General features: G+C 44.2%; 1 protein-coding gene across 3 annotated transcripts in view; it reads right to left on the bottom strand.

Moving 5' to 3' along the window:
* CCDC88C (coiled-coil domain containing 88C) overlaps window positions 1-19,135 on the bottom strand; it is a 143,224-nt gene that overhangs the window by 17,234 nt on the left and 106,855 nt on the right. For all 3 annotated transcript variants that reach the window (XM_019481665.2, XM_014596443.3, XM_014596445.3), the window contains exons 18-23: window positions 16,969-17,160; window positions 16,278-16,439; window positions 14,411-14,688; window positions 6,563-6,706; window positions 1,756-1,942; window positions 792-937 (exon numbers count right to left, since the gene is read on the bottom strand). In XM_019481665.2, the coding sequence (XP_019337210.2) occupies window positions 792-937; window positions 1,756-1,942; window positions 6,563-6,706; window positions 14,411-14,688; window positions 16,278-16,439; window positions 16,969-17,160 (1,109 nt within the window). The remainder of the gene's footprint in view (window positions 1-791; window positions 938-1,755; window positions 1,943-6,562; window positions 6,707-14,410; window positions 14,689-16,277; window positions 16,440-16,968; window positions 17,161-19,135) is intronic.

The raw sequence follows: 19,135 nt of genomic DNA on the forward strand, positions 1-19,135 counted from the left end.
GGAGCAGAAGGCAGAGCATCAGTTCAGCAGAGGAAAGGGATCAGAGCGGCACTTAAGGAAGGTGCAGGCTAATTTGTGGCTCCCCTGCCAAAAAAGTTGGCTCCCACTGTTTTAGAAAAATATTGTGCTAGACACCTGTGGTAACACAACCTGCTCTGAATAAGACTGATCAATTATGGTGCTAGGCAATGTTATACTTAGACAAGCTGTGTTCACCTCAAATGAGCTACCTCCTGAACCAAAATAAGTGTATCCGCCTTATTGTGATGCTGTGATTCAATAAACCCTGCTGAGTGGCAGATCCTGAGATAAGTTGTTTTGTCTTTTAAATGTAGTTTAGCTGAAAATAACCCTTTCTGGAAGCTGGAAGTTTATGCAACTTCTCAAGAAGCGGACATTGTAACGAGAATGCAGACTTTTGTCAGTAGATTAGCCACTTCCTCCTCTTTTAAGTTCCTTTAGAACTCTGGACTTCTGCTGTTTTATCAGTTAGATTCACATCTTATTTTCAGGCCACAATTAACCTCAGTGCCTCACCCTTTCCCCTTAAAAATATTGGTCTCCTCAATGTCATAAATAAACACACACAGAAAAACCATTTAGCTTCTCTACAATCTTCTTACTCTTTTTAAACGCTTTCAATAGCCTGGGAAAGATAATGGGCCCACCACTGCACTCTATGTCTTTCGGCTTCTTCGTGATACTGCTAGAAGCTTCCACATTCAACATGCCTTTCCTTGCCCAGTTATCCCAGATATCACAATTGATATGGCAAAACTTCAGTTTCTTACATGTATTGCTTCTGCTCTTCATGATACTGTTCTTTATTTTCCATGTTTTGTTCCAGTAGCATTTGGTTCTGCTGACTCAGCATTTGGATCTGGCTCAAGAGATGATGGTTCTCTTCTTCCAGATTTCGCTTCAGACGGGCAAGCAGCTAGTCAAAAGATAAAGAGGTAAATTTGCCTATTTGCATTGTGCTTCCCTGTGAATGCATTTAAAACTAGCACAAATACCCAGGGTAAAGATTTAATATATTAAAAGACTCATACAGGCATCAGAATCTCCTAGTGAGACCTACTTTATAACATAAGACAAAAAGCTTCACCTACTTATTCCTGCATTAAACCAGGTTCATGGCACTCTATGACAAAAAATGGCATTAGCTGTTTCTAATTCACTTTGTCCTTAGTGGCAATAAGATACCCAACTACACCTTTGCAGATCTGACTACAAGTGCTAATCCTCATGATCACAATTGTGTCATGTACCACAAGGAGAAGCAAAAAGACAGAGTGTAGTGGGGAGGCTTGTTCAGGAAATCAGAAGATTCCTCATCTTCCAAATAATTCAAAATTGTGCATATTGAAGGAGTTTATTAATCCTTTTCCTTCTTTTTTGAATCTACCCACATAACAGAGACTCCACACCCATCATTCATAGTGCAAATTTCCTGCTGCTTAGTGCTGTATCACCAAATCTTCCACCCTAAAAATACAATTGCACCTCTTTGATGTGTCTGCTTAAAAAGTAATTACACAGATGACCTGTGCAGGAGCTCGCTATGGTCAGCTGAATTGTCAAAGTCCAGTTTCCATTTCCATTAATAACAAAGCAATTTTGTTCTGCTGTCTACAGTGTAAGAACAAATTTTTCAAGAGGGCTGAATACTCTAACTTATAAAACAAGACAGCAGATGCTTTTTTGGAAAATTTGTCCCCATCTCAGATGTGAAAGTTCTCTCTAGATGCTCACCTCACAGTGGTTATCCAGCTTGGTCAAGGAGATGTCCATGGACTGATGCTGCTCCTTCAGCTCATCATAGCGAGCTTGCCAACGATTTAGCTCTAGCTGGGAATTGTTCAATGATGTTTTAAGCTCCTTTGTGTGTGTATGCAGCCCCTCATATTCTGCCTTTAGTTGGGTATGCAAGAAATTTATCCTGAAAGTGAAGGAGCCAGAAAGCTTTTAAGTTCTACTTCATAACAGCAAAAAGGCTCTCTCTTGGTGTGCTGAGCAATTATTAAATATAACCTGTATCTGTCAAGACCAATTTTCAAAGACTCTTTACATGTAAAGTACAAAGCCAGCATTATAAAATGTTCCATTTCTAAAAAAGAATTAGAAGGAAAAAGTTCAGAACATAATACTTACCACTTCCTTGGTATTTAGGATATGCAACTAGTTTCCATGGTAGCATATACTTAAAGGTTTTCTGATATAAAATCAACTCTGCTTGGCACAACTGAGGAATATTCACTGGAAGTTTTCTCTTGCATGAAATAAGTGTTACTGTTATTTATGGGCATTGCAATATATCAATAAACTAGACAACTTGTAGTATTTTATTTAAGCCAGTGGTAAAGCCAAAACTATCTACAATATATGCTATTTTTGGAAGACTCTTAAAATAAAAATGAACACATTCTGAATCTGTTGCTGAATACAGTAAATTACTTTTATTTTTCTCTCAATTCTCTGCAATTAATCTTTTGGGTAATCTGTCCAAAGCCCTGTCAATAGTAAGATGAAAACCCAGAGCTGAATAAAGCCAGCCAGGGAATCCTGGTTGGCAGAACAGTAATGAACTCAGCTGCATTACAGTCAAAACAGTTTAGAGTTCATTCTGTCATAGAGGTGACAGAACATAAAACAGGCTTGAATTTTCAATGCAATTCTGTCTAAGAGGGCTTAAGTTAGAAAGATTCTCTGGCTTGACTTATATAAAAGTCCTTTAAAATTTTCCCATCATTATGCTGTGAACTATTTAGAGCAATGACAGGTGTGCAAGTCTACACTAGCCTGAGACATTTTTACCACTGTGCTGTCTAAATTTCCTCAGAGGTGCGCCCATAAGTGGTGTTTCAGCATGGCTTAAAATGTGCCTGGTGGATGTACAGACCATTGACTTTTAAACTATGCCCAGTCCTTGTAATTAAGCCTTGAATGTTGCTTGTCTGCACAGGGTATTATAACTTAAAGAGCAATAGAGAAGACCTTAAAATTTCCACAACCATAATACACCTGGAAAAGTCAGAAGTAATATAGTTATAATTTAAGAAAGAAAAAGTTGGTTATTTTGATAGAAATCATTTCCAGAATTGCCAATTGTCACAATCCTATTGTAAGTCTTAAGACACTTAAAGCTGCTTAGAAGACCCAGCTTGTGACCCAAATGACTGCATGAAAACCTTAAACAATGTGACCAGAGGGCACCTACAAGGTTCAAAAACTATGAGGCAAAAAACCAAAAACAAATAAACAAAAAACCCCCAAAGAAAATCCCATTAAAAGTTATACCTGTTTTAAGAATCTTATGCAATTTAAGCCAAATTCATGATTTTTGGGGCCTGACTTGTGATTTTTTTTTTTTGTTTGAGGTAAGCAATACTGAATTTTTATTCACAATCTTCAGAGGTGCTAAAACCAAATGGGAATTTTTCCCCAGAAATTTTAATGCTATAATTACTTGAATATGAGATGATCCTGAATCTAAGATGACTCCCCAGTAATTCGATTCCTTATATGGAAAATTTATAAGTTTGCTATAATTTTCCAGGTATAGAATCTAATTATTGAAGGTCTGCCTTGAATTTGTCCCCCTCCCACTACTAGCAGGGATGATGAATCTGGAAGGTCAGGTAACCTCCCTGTTCTCTGCTCCACTCCACACTTCTTCCCCTTGCAGCCCCTTCCCCACCCTTACTCTCAGACCCTGCTCTCCTTGAGCACATGGAAGTGAGGAGCAAATTTAAAAATGACTTTGTACAATGAGCACCCACCGACTTAGTTCATCTAGAATTGATGCATTTTACCTTTTTTGAAACTACTGCAAGTTTTAGCACAAGTAATCCATAAATACACTTTGAAGCAGCACTTCTGTACCTACTTATGTACAGTTTGTACTATATATGATATTAGTTAAAAGCCTCATGATTTTCCATACAGTTCACTGGGCTGGGCCCCAGGAGAGTCAACAGTGTTTCAAGCCATGGTGGCCCCACAGCTCAGCATTTCTTGGGATGTGTGTGTATTCCAGGTACTTCCTAAAAAAGGAACTATTTGCTAATTGGCACCCCCACCCCAACCTGCCTTGCCCCATCCCACCCCCACCAGCTTCTGGAGACTGGAAGCTTCTGCCTAGCAGAGGCTCCTGCCCTGGTGACCCTGTGGCTGTTCCCCTGCCCTCCCTCCATACAAGAGTGGAAATTTAAGTAAGAACAGGCAGGGGGGAAGATGGGACACGGACACTGATGGCGACTGACCCACTCTAGGGGGCTGGCACGACTCTGGTTCTGTGCCTCTACATGCCGCTCCTGGCTAGAGAGCCAGGAGCACCACGTGGAGGCAAGGAGTCAGCCCAGCCTGAAGGCACGGGATTTTCCACAGCTGGCACTCTAGTGTGCCACCAGGCTGGGCCAAGCTGGCTCTGTGCCACTCCGTTTGGGTCCTGGCCGAAGAGTGGGAACCGCGTGCTCCTGGGACGTGCCAGGCTGGCTCTGTGCCGCAACTTGCAGATCCTGGCCATGCAAGGGGGTGGTGGAAGCACAGAGCTTGGGTGGGCAGTGTGAGGGAGGGTGAGAGATATGGGCCCTCCACCCATGCCTTCCCCCCCTCCCATGGCACACAGACACTATTGGTGGCAGCAGCAGCATCAACAGGTGGGGGCATTCATGGTACTGCTGCCCAGTGGTGTGCAGCCTCAGGCAGTGCTGCACATGGCGACAGAGTGCAGCAAGGCTGGCCAGCCTGCCTCTGTTGTAGGGGCTCCCACTGGCACACGTGTAGCTCCCAGCACTCGTGTGCCACCAGGGAAAGCCCCATGTGATGGAACTGGCTACCTTCCCTGCCATGTGCAGCTGCCAGGACTCACCTGGAAGTGGTGGGGGACCCTGCTCCCATGGTGGCAGCCAGCTCTATTGCACAGATCTTCCCCTGGCGGCGCATGAGAGCCAGGAACTGCATGTGCACCGCAGGAAGCCCTGCACAATAGAGATGGGCTGACCTGGCTGCACTCTTTGTCGCCATGAGCAGTGCTGGCTGGAGCTGCATGTCACCAGATAGCAGCGCCATGAGCACCCCAAGGACCCCCTCCTGATGCTGCTGCTGGTGGTGGGGCTGTGTACCATGGAAAGGAGTATATGGGGGTCCCTATCCCCCCCATCCCCACACACCTACACCCTGCCCCCACAACCTCCTCACATACACACACACCCTGCAACATACCTTACCCCCCCAGACATACAGTCATACCCCCTCAAAAACCACATCCCCACCACACCCTGCACACACCTCCCACATAAAATACAAGAGTAGGATTTTATTTTTGACCTATTATGCAATCACCTCTATATACACTATACAAACTATGACAAAAATATTTTTGTAGTAAAATTCAGAAATGTTATAGTAGATGTTTGACTTTTAGTATATGATTTGGTTTTTTCAGGTTCAGATGGCAACCCCCCCTGCCAAAAGGAGTACTTCTGGGGGGAAGGGGAGGGACTTCCAGTGGCAAAGGTATGGGGTTGGGGCAAGACTTCTGGTCACAAGATGGCAACCAGGGGGCAGGACATCTGTCAAGGGGTGAGGCTACCCTTGTGGCCCTCAGTAACTCACCAAAACTCTTTAAGCAGCTCTCCAGCTGAAATAATTGCCCACCCCTGATTTATATGCAGATGGGGTACAGGGCAACCTGGTCCAGCTTCATCTCATGGAGCGCAGGGAGGGCTACACTAATCATATGCAACAGGCAGAGGGTGACAGAGGGATTCTGGGTGAACTGTTTGGGGCCCCATTTGGTGATGTTTGCCAGACATTTATAGCTGGTGAGGAACCAGGACTTACTGGAAATGGGAAAGACACAGCTTAGCTGTGAGAGTGAAGAGGAAATCAAAATGTATTCAATGTAGCTACTCACCATGACTTAAAAGAGTCAACACTAAGGGAGACTGAGTGCAATGGGCCTACCAGATACCTTATTCAGATGGACTGCCCTAACTTTGTAAGGTAGTCCAATATGAGCCATGTGTTTTATAGTCATGGTCAGTGTTGGCTCCATTAAATCAATTTAATGGCCAGTTTCTATTATTGAGCATATGCTGGTAAAGGCAGCACTTTGATGATAAATAATGTATTTAATAAAGTTTCCTTGTATGTAAATTTAAAGCCAGGAGCTTTTTTCACCCCATGCTGATTGGGGAGAAAACCTTGTTTTAAATTTGAGCAATTATGGTAATAAAGCATCCTGTACTGGTTTAAATATGTTCTCCTCAACAATTAGAAGGTATTTATCTATCACTTGCCGTTGGACAGATTCCACGTTGATTTATGCCACGTGCAATCCAGTTTCACGGGTTTGTAAGAAGTGCAAGTCAACACAAGGAAGTTAATATAACAAAAGTTAGGGAAAATATATTCTGCTATGGACAAACATACTAATGAACACTTCCTAAAGCTGAAGTACTTGGATCAGAATCACAATGCATACCAACAAATCTACAGTGTTTATGATATATGATTTTTGTTAGATTATGCAAGATATTTATCATAGAAGCCATACCTGTTCAGTTCTTCTCTAAGCTTCTGGTTTTCTCCAGTAGCTATTGCGTTTGTTCTTCTTTCTTCTTGCAGAACCTCTCTCTCAGTTTTTAAAACTTTCTCCAACTCTTCCAATTCTGCCTTCTGTTTCATTAAACTATTATACCTGCAAGTCAGGAAGAAGCATGTTCTGGGTTTTTGCTTACAAAATTTATTTCCTCTACCACTAGATTTTTTCAGAGGGTAAAAAAAGCACTTGTTAGAAAAGTAAGATGCATTCAGTATATTGTATTCTCTCTCATGTAAAATGCTTCCAAATAAAACACACACCTTGTTTATGGAAGGTAGTATGTAGAAACATTTTTTTCCAGAATCGTGGCTGACTGTGACAGAGTAAGTTCTTCTGGGACTCTACACAGTGTCCAGAAAGTATAGCACCAGGAACTTCCTGGACCATTGCAAGGGCAGGAACAAAACTTTAGTCCTGTACTGTCAACAGTTCTTTAGACAAGTGTCTATAATTAAACTGATATGACCAGCAGCTCCCTGGCTGCTTCAGGAACAAACTACAGTGTTCAGCCAATACCTCTGGCTGTGAGAGGGTTAATAAAAGACTCTTCCATCTTAGCAGCCATCTTGGCAACTGCATGGCATGCAGTGTTTCCAGGGTTGCTTCTTTTCCAGCAAAGAAAACAGCTTTCCCTGCTTAAAACATGTACCCCAATTTTGAGGGGCTGATTTCATGGGGGGGACAGGGATGGGGAAGATGTTTGTTATATGTGAAAAAATATGGTACTTAAAAAGATACACTATGTTCAATTAAGTCATAGTAGGTGAATGAACTAAAAACTAAGCTAGGAAGTGCAATTCCTGTATTTTCTCACACAAAACGTGTCCCAAATAAAATACATGCCTTATTTTTGAAAAGTAGAACAGAGAAAGAGAGATTTCTCCAGAGTCCTTCCTGACTGTGTGACAGAGTAAGTCCTCCTGGACACACTGTGTTTCTAGAAAGTGTGGCATCAGGAACTTCCTTGTGTAGCAGATAGTCTTCTGCAATGCCACACATCCTGGACACTGTTTCCAGGAGGACTTATTCTGTATCACCTTTTTTCAATTGGGGGCCCCTCAAAAGCTTTGAATGGAGGTGTGGACCCCTTTAAATTTAGCGTGTGGGTATTCACATACTTTTGATTGATCATAGTCATCTTCCACAGACCCACAGTCTGTGGACTCCCATGGCTGTACGGACCACAGGTTGAAAACCAGTGCTTTATGTCACACAAGGTTAGGCCCCAGACCCTTGCCAACAGTAGTAGGAAAAACTGTTACTTCTTACTGTAAACAGTTCTTCATGTAAATTCCTGTCAATAAAGTACGTTTTTCGCATCAAAAGCCTTCGATCAAGATACTACCAGCAGCTCACTTGCTGCTTTGTGGAAGTGGGGAAACAGGAGACCCGGAGGAAGAGCAAGTGGGAGGGGTAACAGTGGAGGTGCTCTTATACTTCCTCTTATACTTCCTGAGAAATCAGGGCAATCAGGTAGTTACCTCAGGTGTCCGTACACAAATGCACAGAGCCTGGGGAACAAGCAGGAAGAATTGAAAGTCCTTGCACCGTCACAGAAGTATGACATGATTGGAATAATAGAGGCTTGGTGGCAGTTCACATGCCTGGAACACTGTTATGGATGGTATAAACTGTCCGGGAAGGATAGGCAGGGGAGAAGAGGAGGAGGAGTTGCACTTTATGTAAAAGAGCCACATGATTGCTCAGAGCTCCAGTATGAAGCAGGAAATAGGTCTGTTGAGAGTCTCTGGGTTAGGGTCAGAGTTGACAGCAACAAGGGTGACATTGAGGTGGGAGTCTTCTATAGACTATTGTTTCCCAACCTATGGGTTGCAAAAATATAGGAAAGGGTCACGAACAAACGTTAAAAATGGATCAACAACGTTTAAAATTTGTGCACCAATACTTTGGTCCGACAGCGGATCAGCATCAATATAAAGAAAACTGAGTGCATCAGAAAATCGGCCTGATGTGGCCGATAATTTGGCTGATAGACCCTGTGTATGCGTGCAGGAGAAGCACAGCACATAGATGGTGAGGAGCACAGCCTAGCATCATGGATAGCTAAATGTAGCTGATAAGTCTGTTGTGATGGAAGGGGGGTGGGGGGAAACAGATCAACACCCCTTTCAGTGAGGGTGGAGGTGGGTAGGGGATGTCCAACTGGAGTGGGGCAGGAAGGGGGACAGAGCCACAGCTTGTCCATGGGGGTGGCTCCCATTGCTGTGTGCACCCCAGGAGGGCATTTGGGGGGGGGAGGGGGGCATGTCCCTTGGATCTGCAAAGGGAGGGGCGGGGCAGGCTGCAGGCTGGGGCTGCACTGGGCTCTTCCCAGCGTGTGGGGGGTAGGGTGGGGGGAAGCAGCCACCCTGCTTCCCCTGGACAAGCTACAGCTGTCTCATGCCTTGCCCTGCTCTGGCTGGGCAGCGCCTGCCCCAGCCCCACTCCCTCCCTCACTGTGGGGGCCTTGATCTGCTCCCCCCACACCCCTTTCCTCCCCCCTCCCCTACAACAGACTTACCAGCTGCACAGAGCTCTCCATGCTGTATTAGAAATTGAACTGTATCAGCTGATATACCTCCTTAAATATCAGCTATCAGTATTGGCCCCCAAAATCTCTATCGGTGCATCCCTATCAATGTGCCGTGTGTGTGTGCTCAGCAGCCATCTTGCATACACGACATGCTCAATGTCTCTAGGAATGCTACTTTTCCAGTGAAAAAAACCCAGCTGCCCTACTTAAGACAGGCACCCTAATTTTGGAGGGTTTATTTTTGGGGTAAAAAGGGTGCACATTTAAAGTGAGAAAATACATTATATTTTTTACTGAATTGAAATTCGAATAGTAAGAACTCTGATTTTTCTGCAGATCTTAGTCAACTGGTACATAGCAGGTTGCTTTCTAGGATGAAGAAGAGCTGAAGGGAGGCAGCACCTTTTAAAATCAACCTACTAAGCACAAAATTTGCCAACAACAGGTGTCAAAAGCAGAAGTGCTGAGTGAAGAGAGGGAGCAAACCAAAACCATCAAGGAAGAGAAGGGGTAATATCAACTCCATATAACATCAATTCATAATATTATGGTTATAAAATTGAGACAATAGGCTTAGGACATGTTAATGCCAAGCAGACATTGGTGCAGTGGCTCTGCCACCCTGTGGGTGCGTCTACATGTGCAATAGCATGGAGCAGTAAACTCCGGGATAATTTGCGCAAGAGTCCCTGGCTCCTGGGCGCAGCATATGCACATGCACCTGGGGCCGCCGCAGTTAGGGCCAAGGCAGAGCAGCCCTGGCCTGGCAGCAGGCTCAGGGAGTCACCCCCAGGCTCTGGCTGGCTGGGGCACAAGGGTGCTACAGTGCAGGGCTAGCTGGGAGGCAGCCTGTAGCATCCTCATGCCCCAGCCAGCCCTGGTCACTGTCTACATGTGTGTTGACGTGGCATAAATTACTCTGCCATAGGACAGTACTTGTCCCAGACAGTGCTATCCTAATCAATTTACTACACCTTACTACATGTGCACATGTAGACAGTGAAGCTTTACTGTGGAGCTAATTAGTCAACTCTGCAGTAAAGTGCATGTGTAGATGTACCCTGCTAATGAGAAATTTAAGGAGAAAATGAGGGCTTGTTTGCCTCAGCAGCTCTGCTGGGTTTTATTTGTCACCTGTGCTGTTCATTTTGCATATGCAGGGCTCAGTGAAAAGGAAGAGAGTAGCAGGAAGGGCAGGCTTGGATACTTTCAGTACTATTTACCTTTCCACAACTCCTGAGAAATATAGCTAGCATGATGGAATAACTCAGTGTCTAATAGAGATAGGCATGGAATAAGGGACAGAATATACTTCTTACCAACCATAATAGCCCGCTTTTCATATATCTTGAATCCTATACTTCCTCTAACCACTCCCAGATAAGGCAGGCTGTGGCTACTTTCTACTACAGCATGTTGCTCATGGATGCAATTTCTTCCTTTGGGGCCCTCAGGCAGGGATTATGCCCATATAAGTGGGGATAGTCCACAGGTGACACTTTCCCTGTGCATGTGGATCCATGACCAGTATCTTGACATTTTCTGGAGCAGGGTTCCACCAGAACAATATTCTCTGACTAGAGCAGAGATATCTGTTGTGACTCATGAATAAGCATTTCTCTAAGCAGTTTCAAAACAGCAGCTCGGCAGAAGACACAGCAGTGGTACTTCAAAAAAACTACAGTTGAAAAACTAACTTTCTAATTAATTCAATCAGTCATTGGTAATTCTCATTTCAACAGAGGGGAAAGCAGAGCAATGAAAGTTAGCTTTGCAGCCATGGTAAAATATAAGAACATCACAAAGGACATAGAACTGCACCAAATGTACTGACTCTTGCCAACTTGTTTCTCTTTCAGGCTACCGTTCCCCTCACCCCAGGGTCAAATTACGGCTTGTCCCGAATTTCAGCCTATTGAACTGACGCACAGAAGAGTACCTGTCTATCAGACAAAAACTTCTTTTTACTATTCATCCCCTTTGGCAGTGATGGAGTTTAATAGTTTTCTCCTCTGACTAAGCTCCAAGACGTTTAAAATACTGAAAACTCAGCGTTAATATGACAAACTGAAAATCTCAAACTTGGGGGAGAGTTTCTCATGTAATCCTGAAGATTATTTTCCTCCATTCCCCATGGATGTTTTTTATATTATTGTAAAATCCTTACTTCATCTCATCCATTGCTTTTAATCTTTATTGTATTCTAGTGCTCTTACATAAAACTTTAAGACCAGTTTTCAAGCTAGACTCTAAACTACTCCCAGGTCAAGCTCCACCATCAGTGCCCTGACAAGAGTTCTCCAAGGCCTTGATGGGATGGATGCGTTCAGAAACTTTCCCCAACACTGCTCTAGGACATAACCAGGCTGACTGGCAAGAGTTTTGAATTGATACTACCAATTTCACCTCCAGATTGTCCAATTTAGAGGATTAAATCAACCTATAAGTAAATCAGACAACGGCCAGTCTACAGCTGTGTTCCCACCATGGATATAGCATTGGTTCTAGGTCAATGGTGGGAAAAATTAGGTGTGCACCAATAAAAGATTTTTGGGCTGATACCAATGGCTAATTATTGACCAGCCACATTGGCTGATACCAATCCTACTGCTGATGTGGAGCCTGGAAGCTTGGAAAGCAGCATCCAGCTGGTAAATCTGTTGTGGGGGAGGGTGGGAGTGGGACTGGGGCAGGGCCAGGCGCTGACTAGCTGGGGCAGGGCATGGGATGGAGCCAGTGGCTTGTCCGGGGGAAGCATGGGGGGGTGGCTCCCCCCGCTGTGCAAACCCCTGGGGGTGGCATGGGGGGTCCCCCACCCCCTGGAATTGTGCATGGGATGAGGGCAGGCTGCCTGCTGCACGCTCAGGGCTGGGGCTCCTCCAGCCTCTTCCTGCCGGCTGCACTCGGGCTGGGTGGGGCAGACAGCAGCAGCACTGGGAGGGGGGCTACCGGGGGGGGGGGGGGCTAGAGCCACCCCAAAATTTAGCATAGCCCTCCCTCTCAGCGCTTCTGCCACCCACCCCATACCACCTGGCCCAAGTGCAGCCACCCGTGCACAGATCTGGAGGGGGTACATGCCCTCCAAGCCTCCCCTGGGGGTGGATGCAGGGGTGGAAGCCTCCCCCGCCCCCCCCCCCGACAAGCTGCCAGCTCCATCCCACGCCCCACCCTGGCTGGGCAATGGCTGCCCCTGTGCCATTCCTTTCCTCACTGTGAGGGCTTCAATTTGCACACCCCTTTCCCCCCACAGACTTACTGGCTGAACACTGCTTTCCATGCTGCCAGGCTGCACACCTGGCTGTGAGCCTGTTGCTGCTGCGTGCATGCACGTGGCATTTAATCGGCAAAATTATTGGCCGTATCAGCCAAAAAAAGAAGCTTGCTGATGATGCCAATTTCCCTTTTATCGGTGCTGATACGATATGGACTAATGTATCGGTGCACCTGTAGGAAAAATTCTGAAAGAATTCTTTCTGTGTGTGTACAGAGTGGTACACAATACCTAGCACTGGTATGCACCTCCTAGTGCTGGGACCCAACCACAATCTCCCAGGCTCATGGGTGCATGAAGCCCCTGGGCCTGGGAGATCACAGCTGCTACAATCTCCCAGCCCTGGAGGCTTCATGTACCCTGGGGGTTGGAAGATCATGATAGCTGAGTCTCCCAGCTGCAGAGGTACATGGCTGATGGAGCTCCCAGCTGTGGGAGCTTGCTTCTTGCTGGTGCAGAGGGAGCCAATCCCAGCATGGCAAGCAGGAGGTGCGATTTGTGTGAACTGCACATTAGATCCCATTGCACCTTTACCTGCATTTGTAGAGGGGGCCAAAGTTTACTAAAAATGCAGAAGATGCAAACCAGTTTTCTCAGTGGAAGGCAGTGAAATATGTTGCATGGTAAACCAAAAAGATTTCAGCAAATGACCTTTAGCACACAAACCCATCTTCTCCTCACCCACATTCTCTACAATAGAAATATTCTATGGAGTGGAACCTAAGCATGTGATTGTCACTTGAGAAAAATCTACTGCCTCACAGCTTGGACCAAGAAAAAACCTTTTTCTGAAACACTGTTTAGGGAGACAAGCAACCAAACTGCTCTTACACATTCTGAGAGCATTTAACAGGTGAAGCATCTCAGTTGCAAGTGAAAGGAAGAGATTTCATTTTGTCATCTAAATACCACCAAATAGCAGGTGAGATGAATCCTTTGCCTGCTACTCTCTTCCCTATGCCCATTCTCAACTAGTAGAGCTCCATGAAACACAGGTTTTTAAAAAGGTGCAATATGCATATTTTGTCTGACAGCTAGCTGGTGATGTAGACTGTTCTTGGACAAATCACTTGGACAAACTTCTGTGCCTGACTTGATGAGAACAGATTATGAGGAGGATCCTGCGCTCTTAAAAACACACTTGCTCCAAGAACACAAAAGGTTACCATCTTTTCCTATAGTACCATCTGTCACTAGCTGTAGCGTAACTGTTGCTGACATGCTATGTTCACTAGAGCACCTATCAGTGAGGACTATGTATTTTTTAGTAAACCACTGATCTGCAGGCTGAAATAGTTTAATTATTGACACTCATCAGGAAAACAAGTAACCCAATAAGCTACCTTTAAACACTGAAGCATGGTAATTTAAAGACCCATACAAGTGGGACCTATTAATCGGTCTGTGAAAAACTCAGTAAGCAGGGATGGGACTAGTGTAATCATTTCCAGGTCATTTAGCCGAATGCCAGGCAGCTGTCTGTCACATGGATCTGACATAGATTTTTGTCACAGCGGTTTTATTTCTGAGGGCTATCAAAACCTGCTGCACATTGTATTGCCATTTCCTTAGGCTAGAAAAGTTTGGCATTAGCTACTACTCTACGTTTACAAATGCCAGCTGATTTAATTTCAAATTAAATACAGGTTTTACACGAAAGTTAAATGTAAATTCAATTTTCTTTTGGGTGGGGGATAACTGAAAAATGAAAAATAGGTTTTGGAATTTTTTTTTGCAGAGTGGGATTCATACATTACTTGTACCTACACTATGTTTCCATTCTCAGCCTCTTGAGGAAGATAAAAACTGGAAGGAAATCCTCAAGAAACAATACATTACTCTAATAAAATGCTATGTCTATTCTTAGAAAGGAAACCACTAGTTTTAACATGAGCACTTAGCATACTCTAGCCCTGAGATACTGCTGAATTGTAACTTCTTTGTTATTAGTGAGTATTCAGTATGCTATAATACTGTACATCTAAAAAAGTCATACCTTTCCCCAAGATCTTTGTGCTCCAGTTCCAGATTTTTGTGCAATGTTTTTAGGCAGCTGTGCTGGTTTATTAGCAATTCATACTCTGTGGACTGTCGCTCATGAAGTGAAGCAAGGTGTTCCTGATCTTGCAGCAATGACTCATACTCAGCTTTCAGCTGGTCCTTCTGTTTCAGTACATTTTCATTTTCATTCTCCTTGGCTGTCTGCTGGTTTTGGAGTAAGGTATTCTGGGCCATCAATGAAGTACTCTGTGAGCTCAGGGTTGAGTTTTCTACCTAAAGTTTCTCAAATAAAAAGTAATTATGTTTATGTAAGCATGTACCAGTACACACACCACAGACATGATGGACATGCAGTACACATGCAGATATGGCTATGTAGACCTAAAAATGCTTATACAGTTACTGACAATATAAAGTTTTTCATAAACAGAACTTGAGCAACATTTTAGTACTGCTGGTAACATAAAGTAGATGAAGTCAAGACCAAGGTGCTTTTAAGGTCCACCCCACACCAAGACTTCCCAAGGTTTGCTTGTCATTTTATCACCAGAGGCAACTCTGGAATTTACCTGGCCAAGGGAACTGATCTAAAACATCTGGAGCCCAAGTATCATGGACAAGAATGTACAATGGCTGAAGCTGGTCTTTGTTTTCAACTGAATGGAGGCTTATTTATTTTGCCAAATGCAAGGGAGATGGAATACACCCCTGAGTAGGTACCAGTATGAGCCTGAACAACTCCTAAATTTCATGCAAGATCAATTCTGGCACTTACATGGAGCACTGGCTTTATGCTGGCCCTGTGCACAAGGAACTGGGAGCAAGTATGACAATGGTCCTAGACTCAAGATATATTTATACCAAGGTGACAAACAGATTTTATGCACTGATATAATTTACATCAGCATCCAAAATGGGCATACAGTATTCAACTATCCTAGAATAGCTGCATATGATCAAGGGCTATCAGAGTGCCTCACTACTAGGCTGTGACGGTGTGAGCAAATATCTATGCTGGGATAAGCTGTGGATAGATAATACCCACGCACTTGTATCAGTTAACCAGTATAGTTTTGCCCCTGATTATTTCTGTAGAAGTGCAGTTCTACATTGGATCTGAGTAAGTTGCACCAGTGTAGGCAGTAAATCGTATGTCTGTTCTTTTTTGAACCAGCGATGGCTTAATATACTCATGTAAACATGCAGTGTGCCTAAGCACTAAGTGAATCTCAAATTGTATTGAATGCATATTGAACAACAGAAAAAAAAACTGAACTTGGTTGTGGAGAGACTAGGTCCAGTAAGAAAAATTTCCATGAAAACTTTAAAAGAATCCCCACCCCCCTTCCCCACACAAAAGCTTCTGCTTTTCATAAACAATTTTGATTTTTTGCCACAAAGTTGAAATGTCTGAAGACTTGAAAATGCTGACTGGGATCTGCTACCCCAGATGTCAATTATAGTTTAGTTGTTACATTCTCATTTCCCCAGGAAAGTTCTTTCTGGGGCACAGTGAAAATACAAAAATAAAGAACTAGTACTAAAAGTAGGAACATCTGATGTGCTACAGCTGCTGAAACAGCACCTTTGAATTTTGCTGTGTTGCTAATTAGTTTTCCAAATTTCACTGTAAACAACAACTACTCAATAGTGAAGAGTTCAGGTTGGAACTTTGCATCCATACCCTTTTCATTCAATGGACATTCGGATACAAATCTGAATCTACTGCCTAGGCACCAGCTGCACTCTCTAAGTTGGTACTGAAATTTGCCTTCTCCACTTCTATCCTTTCCACATGACCACCTCTCTCCCCGCCAAAAAACCCAGAGTGTTCTGGTACACCGGCCTAGAGTTGTCCTGACCTGAAGTTTGGCTGTTTGGGTCTGTAGAGCAGTGTTATGCTCCTGAAGGAAGACATTTTGCTTCTGTAGTGTCAGGATCTGATTGTTGAAAGAAACATTTTGTGTTTCCAAGTGCTTCAGCTGTTCTTTGAGCAACTGCTTCTCAGCATGGAGGGCTGCATTCTGTAAGGGAAACAGAATGGAAAGGTGGGGAGGAAGAAATTGAACAGCTGTTCTGAGCCCTATCCAAGATGAGAGCTAACTGTTAACACTTGTTTCACAATGAACATTTAATAGGAAATACTTCATAGCATTAAGTCCAAGGCAGGAGAGATGTTATGTAAAAGATCCATCACTAGACAGGGGCCAGAACATGCACCACTCAAGTCCCATTTACGCCATTATGCGAGGGCTTAAATGATGCACAGGGACTTAGTAAACAGATGCCAGAATCCCACTAGAAACCTACAAGCATTACAAATCTGGCACTAAGTGACTTGCTCAAAGTAATTTAGGAAGTTTTTGGTGGCACAGGGAACTGAATGAGGACCATGGGCTCACAGCCTAGGGTCTTAACCACCGGATCACTGCCTTCTCTGCAGCAAGACAGCTACATAGAACTTGGAGTTATTTCCAACTTAAGAAACATTCAAAATCTACATGAATATCAACAAATGCCTGATATCTGCATCCTTAAAAAAAAGCGACTTACGCTTCTTTCCAGCTCTATGGCCCTGTCTTTCAGTTTCAACAGCTCCTTTGTTGTCTCTCGGTGTCCTGTTTCCCATTTCTCCTTTATCTGGTGGTTGGAAACAAGTTTTTTTTCTGTAGGATTTTTTAAGGAATTCTGTAGGAATTGTCCCTCTTCCTGGCTCTGCTTAAGAGCTTCAAAGTCTTTCTTTATCTGTAAAGCACAAAAGAAATATTTGTTTAAAATTAATTATTTAAAAAAAAAAAAATTAAATTGCCCTCATACAAATAAAAATTTAGAAAAATTAACACTTGAAACCTTTTTTTTGCATAAATCTCAAGGCACTTAAGGGGCATAGTTATCATGACCCCATTTTATGGATGAGGAACTTGGGGTACAGAAATAAAATTATAAAATTAGGAAAAGAACCCACATCTCCCTAGCTCCCAGCCAGGGAGCTCGCTTGAGCACACTGCTTTCTACCAACTCAGCAGTGCTCTGGAATGGTATCTTCCAGAAGCAATCATACTTGGCTTAACTTTGCTTTCATTGAAGATATTGGTAAAACTTCGTGACTTCAAAGTCCTGGGTCAAAGGCTGATAGTATCATCATCTAGGAGAGGAAAGGAGGCATGCAAGAAAAATAAGTATTTTATTTTGCTACATGTCCCCCTGCATGGATCCATGATTTCCTAAAGAAGGTGTGTAGCATACTGCTCCTCACATCAAGGGGTGAAGAGGGAATGTGGGACCAAGGGTATAGGTTGTAGCCGTGTTTGTCTAAGGACACAGGCAGACAAGGTTCTTTGGGTAAACCTGATATCTTTTCTTAGACCAACTCAAATAGTTGGAAAAATTCTTCTTTTTGAATTTGAACTATTTGAATGTAGGTCCATTGGAGCTCCCAGGCAGGGACGTAAGCAGCAGCAGGTAGACAAAGTGGAGGGGAAGATTGCTTGCCACTTCTACTGTCCCAGGGGTGGGGAGAGCCCCAGAGCTGCTCCTCCACCCATCCAGCCACAAACTGTGGGGAGTGGCTGTGCAGGGTGCTGGGATAGCTTGATGATAGAGGCCAACAGCAATGGCACGCAGGTTCCTCCTTTTAGCACCTGCTCCCTCCTCATCTCTGTGTTTCTCAATGCCACAAATAGGCACTGGAAGTCAGAACCAACCCCTGCTGTCTCCAGCTGAGCCCAGATCCCCTCACAGATACTCCCTGGAGCCTGCAGAAGGAACACAGCAGGAGTTGCTTTGGGGCTCCCTCTGGGCCTGCATGGGGATGGGGATTGGTTAATTCTCTTGCAGTGCCTGCTCCTGGCCAGTAGGGCACACCTGGAGGAGGCAGCAGGAATCAGGTGCAGGATGAAGAAATCTGTCCACTGCTGCTGCTATCCCTGGTTGAGCCTGGCCCCAACACATTATCAGAGCCCATGGCTGGAACAGGGCATTCCACAGATCTATCTTTGTACATTCCTATTGACTGTAAAAAAATACAAAGAAGCCACTGCAATGTAGGCCCCCCACACATTACATTTAAGGCATGATTAACACATTAATTGCACCTTAAATAGTAACTGGCCACATGTGCAACTCAGTTCAAGGTGTGATAATGCAGTAAGCGAGCCAAAAATGTATTCCTCATATAACGTGGAATAGCTTTGTGGTTTGTTTGCATCACACCTTAAACTGAACACACAGCTTGGAACTGTCAGAACCCCACATACCACCCAGCATGCAGGGCGTTATAACTCTCCATACATGGGGAGCCTGGCACTGGCAGACTGATGCTGGGCTCCCCATGTATGCAATTTATAGACCTCCCTGTGAGCCATTCAGCTGGGTGATGCATGGGGTTTACACAGCTCCCATGCCCTATGGTCCTCAAAACCGTGTGTGTCACTCAGTTGGGTGGCACATGTGGTTCTATACCCCCCAGTGCAGGGCTCCCTGTATGCCAAGATGATTGTTGGCTGGGGGTGGGGATCAGTTTGGTTCTCGGCTCCAACTGACAATCAGGCAATTGGTTTAATCTTTCAGCAACTAAAGTACAACTGAGATCTAATCCTCAATCCTCAAAAAATCACCCATTCTGCCATGCGCGTGGTATGGCAGGACACTCAATAGTTGCGATTGAGCATTAGATCCCATCACATTTTAAGCTGAATGTCTGTCAGGGGCCTTACAGAAC

Source organism: Alligator mississippiensis, chromosome 2, assembly GCF_030867095.1.
Source record: "Alligator mississippiensis isolate rAllMis1 chromosome 2, rAllMis1, whole genome shotgun sequence".
NCBI classification, from domain to species: domain Eukaryota; kingdom Metazoa; phylum Chordata; order Crocodylia; family Alligatoridae; genus Alligator; species Alligator mississippiensis.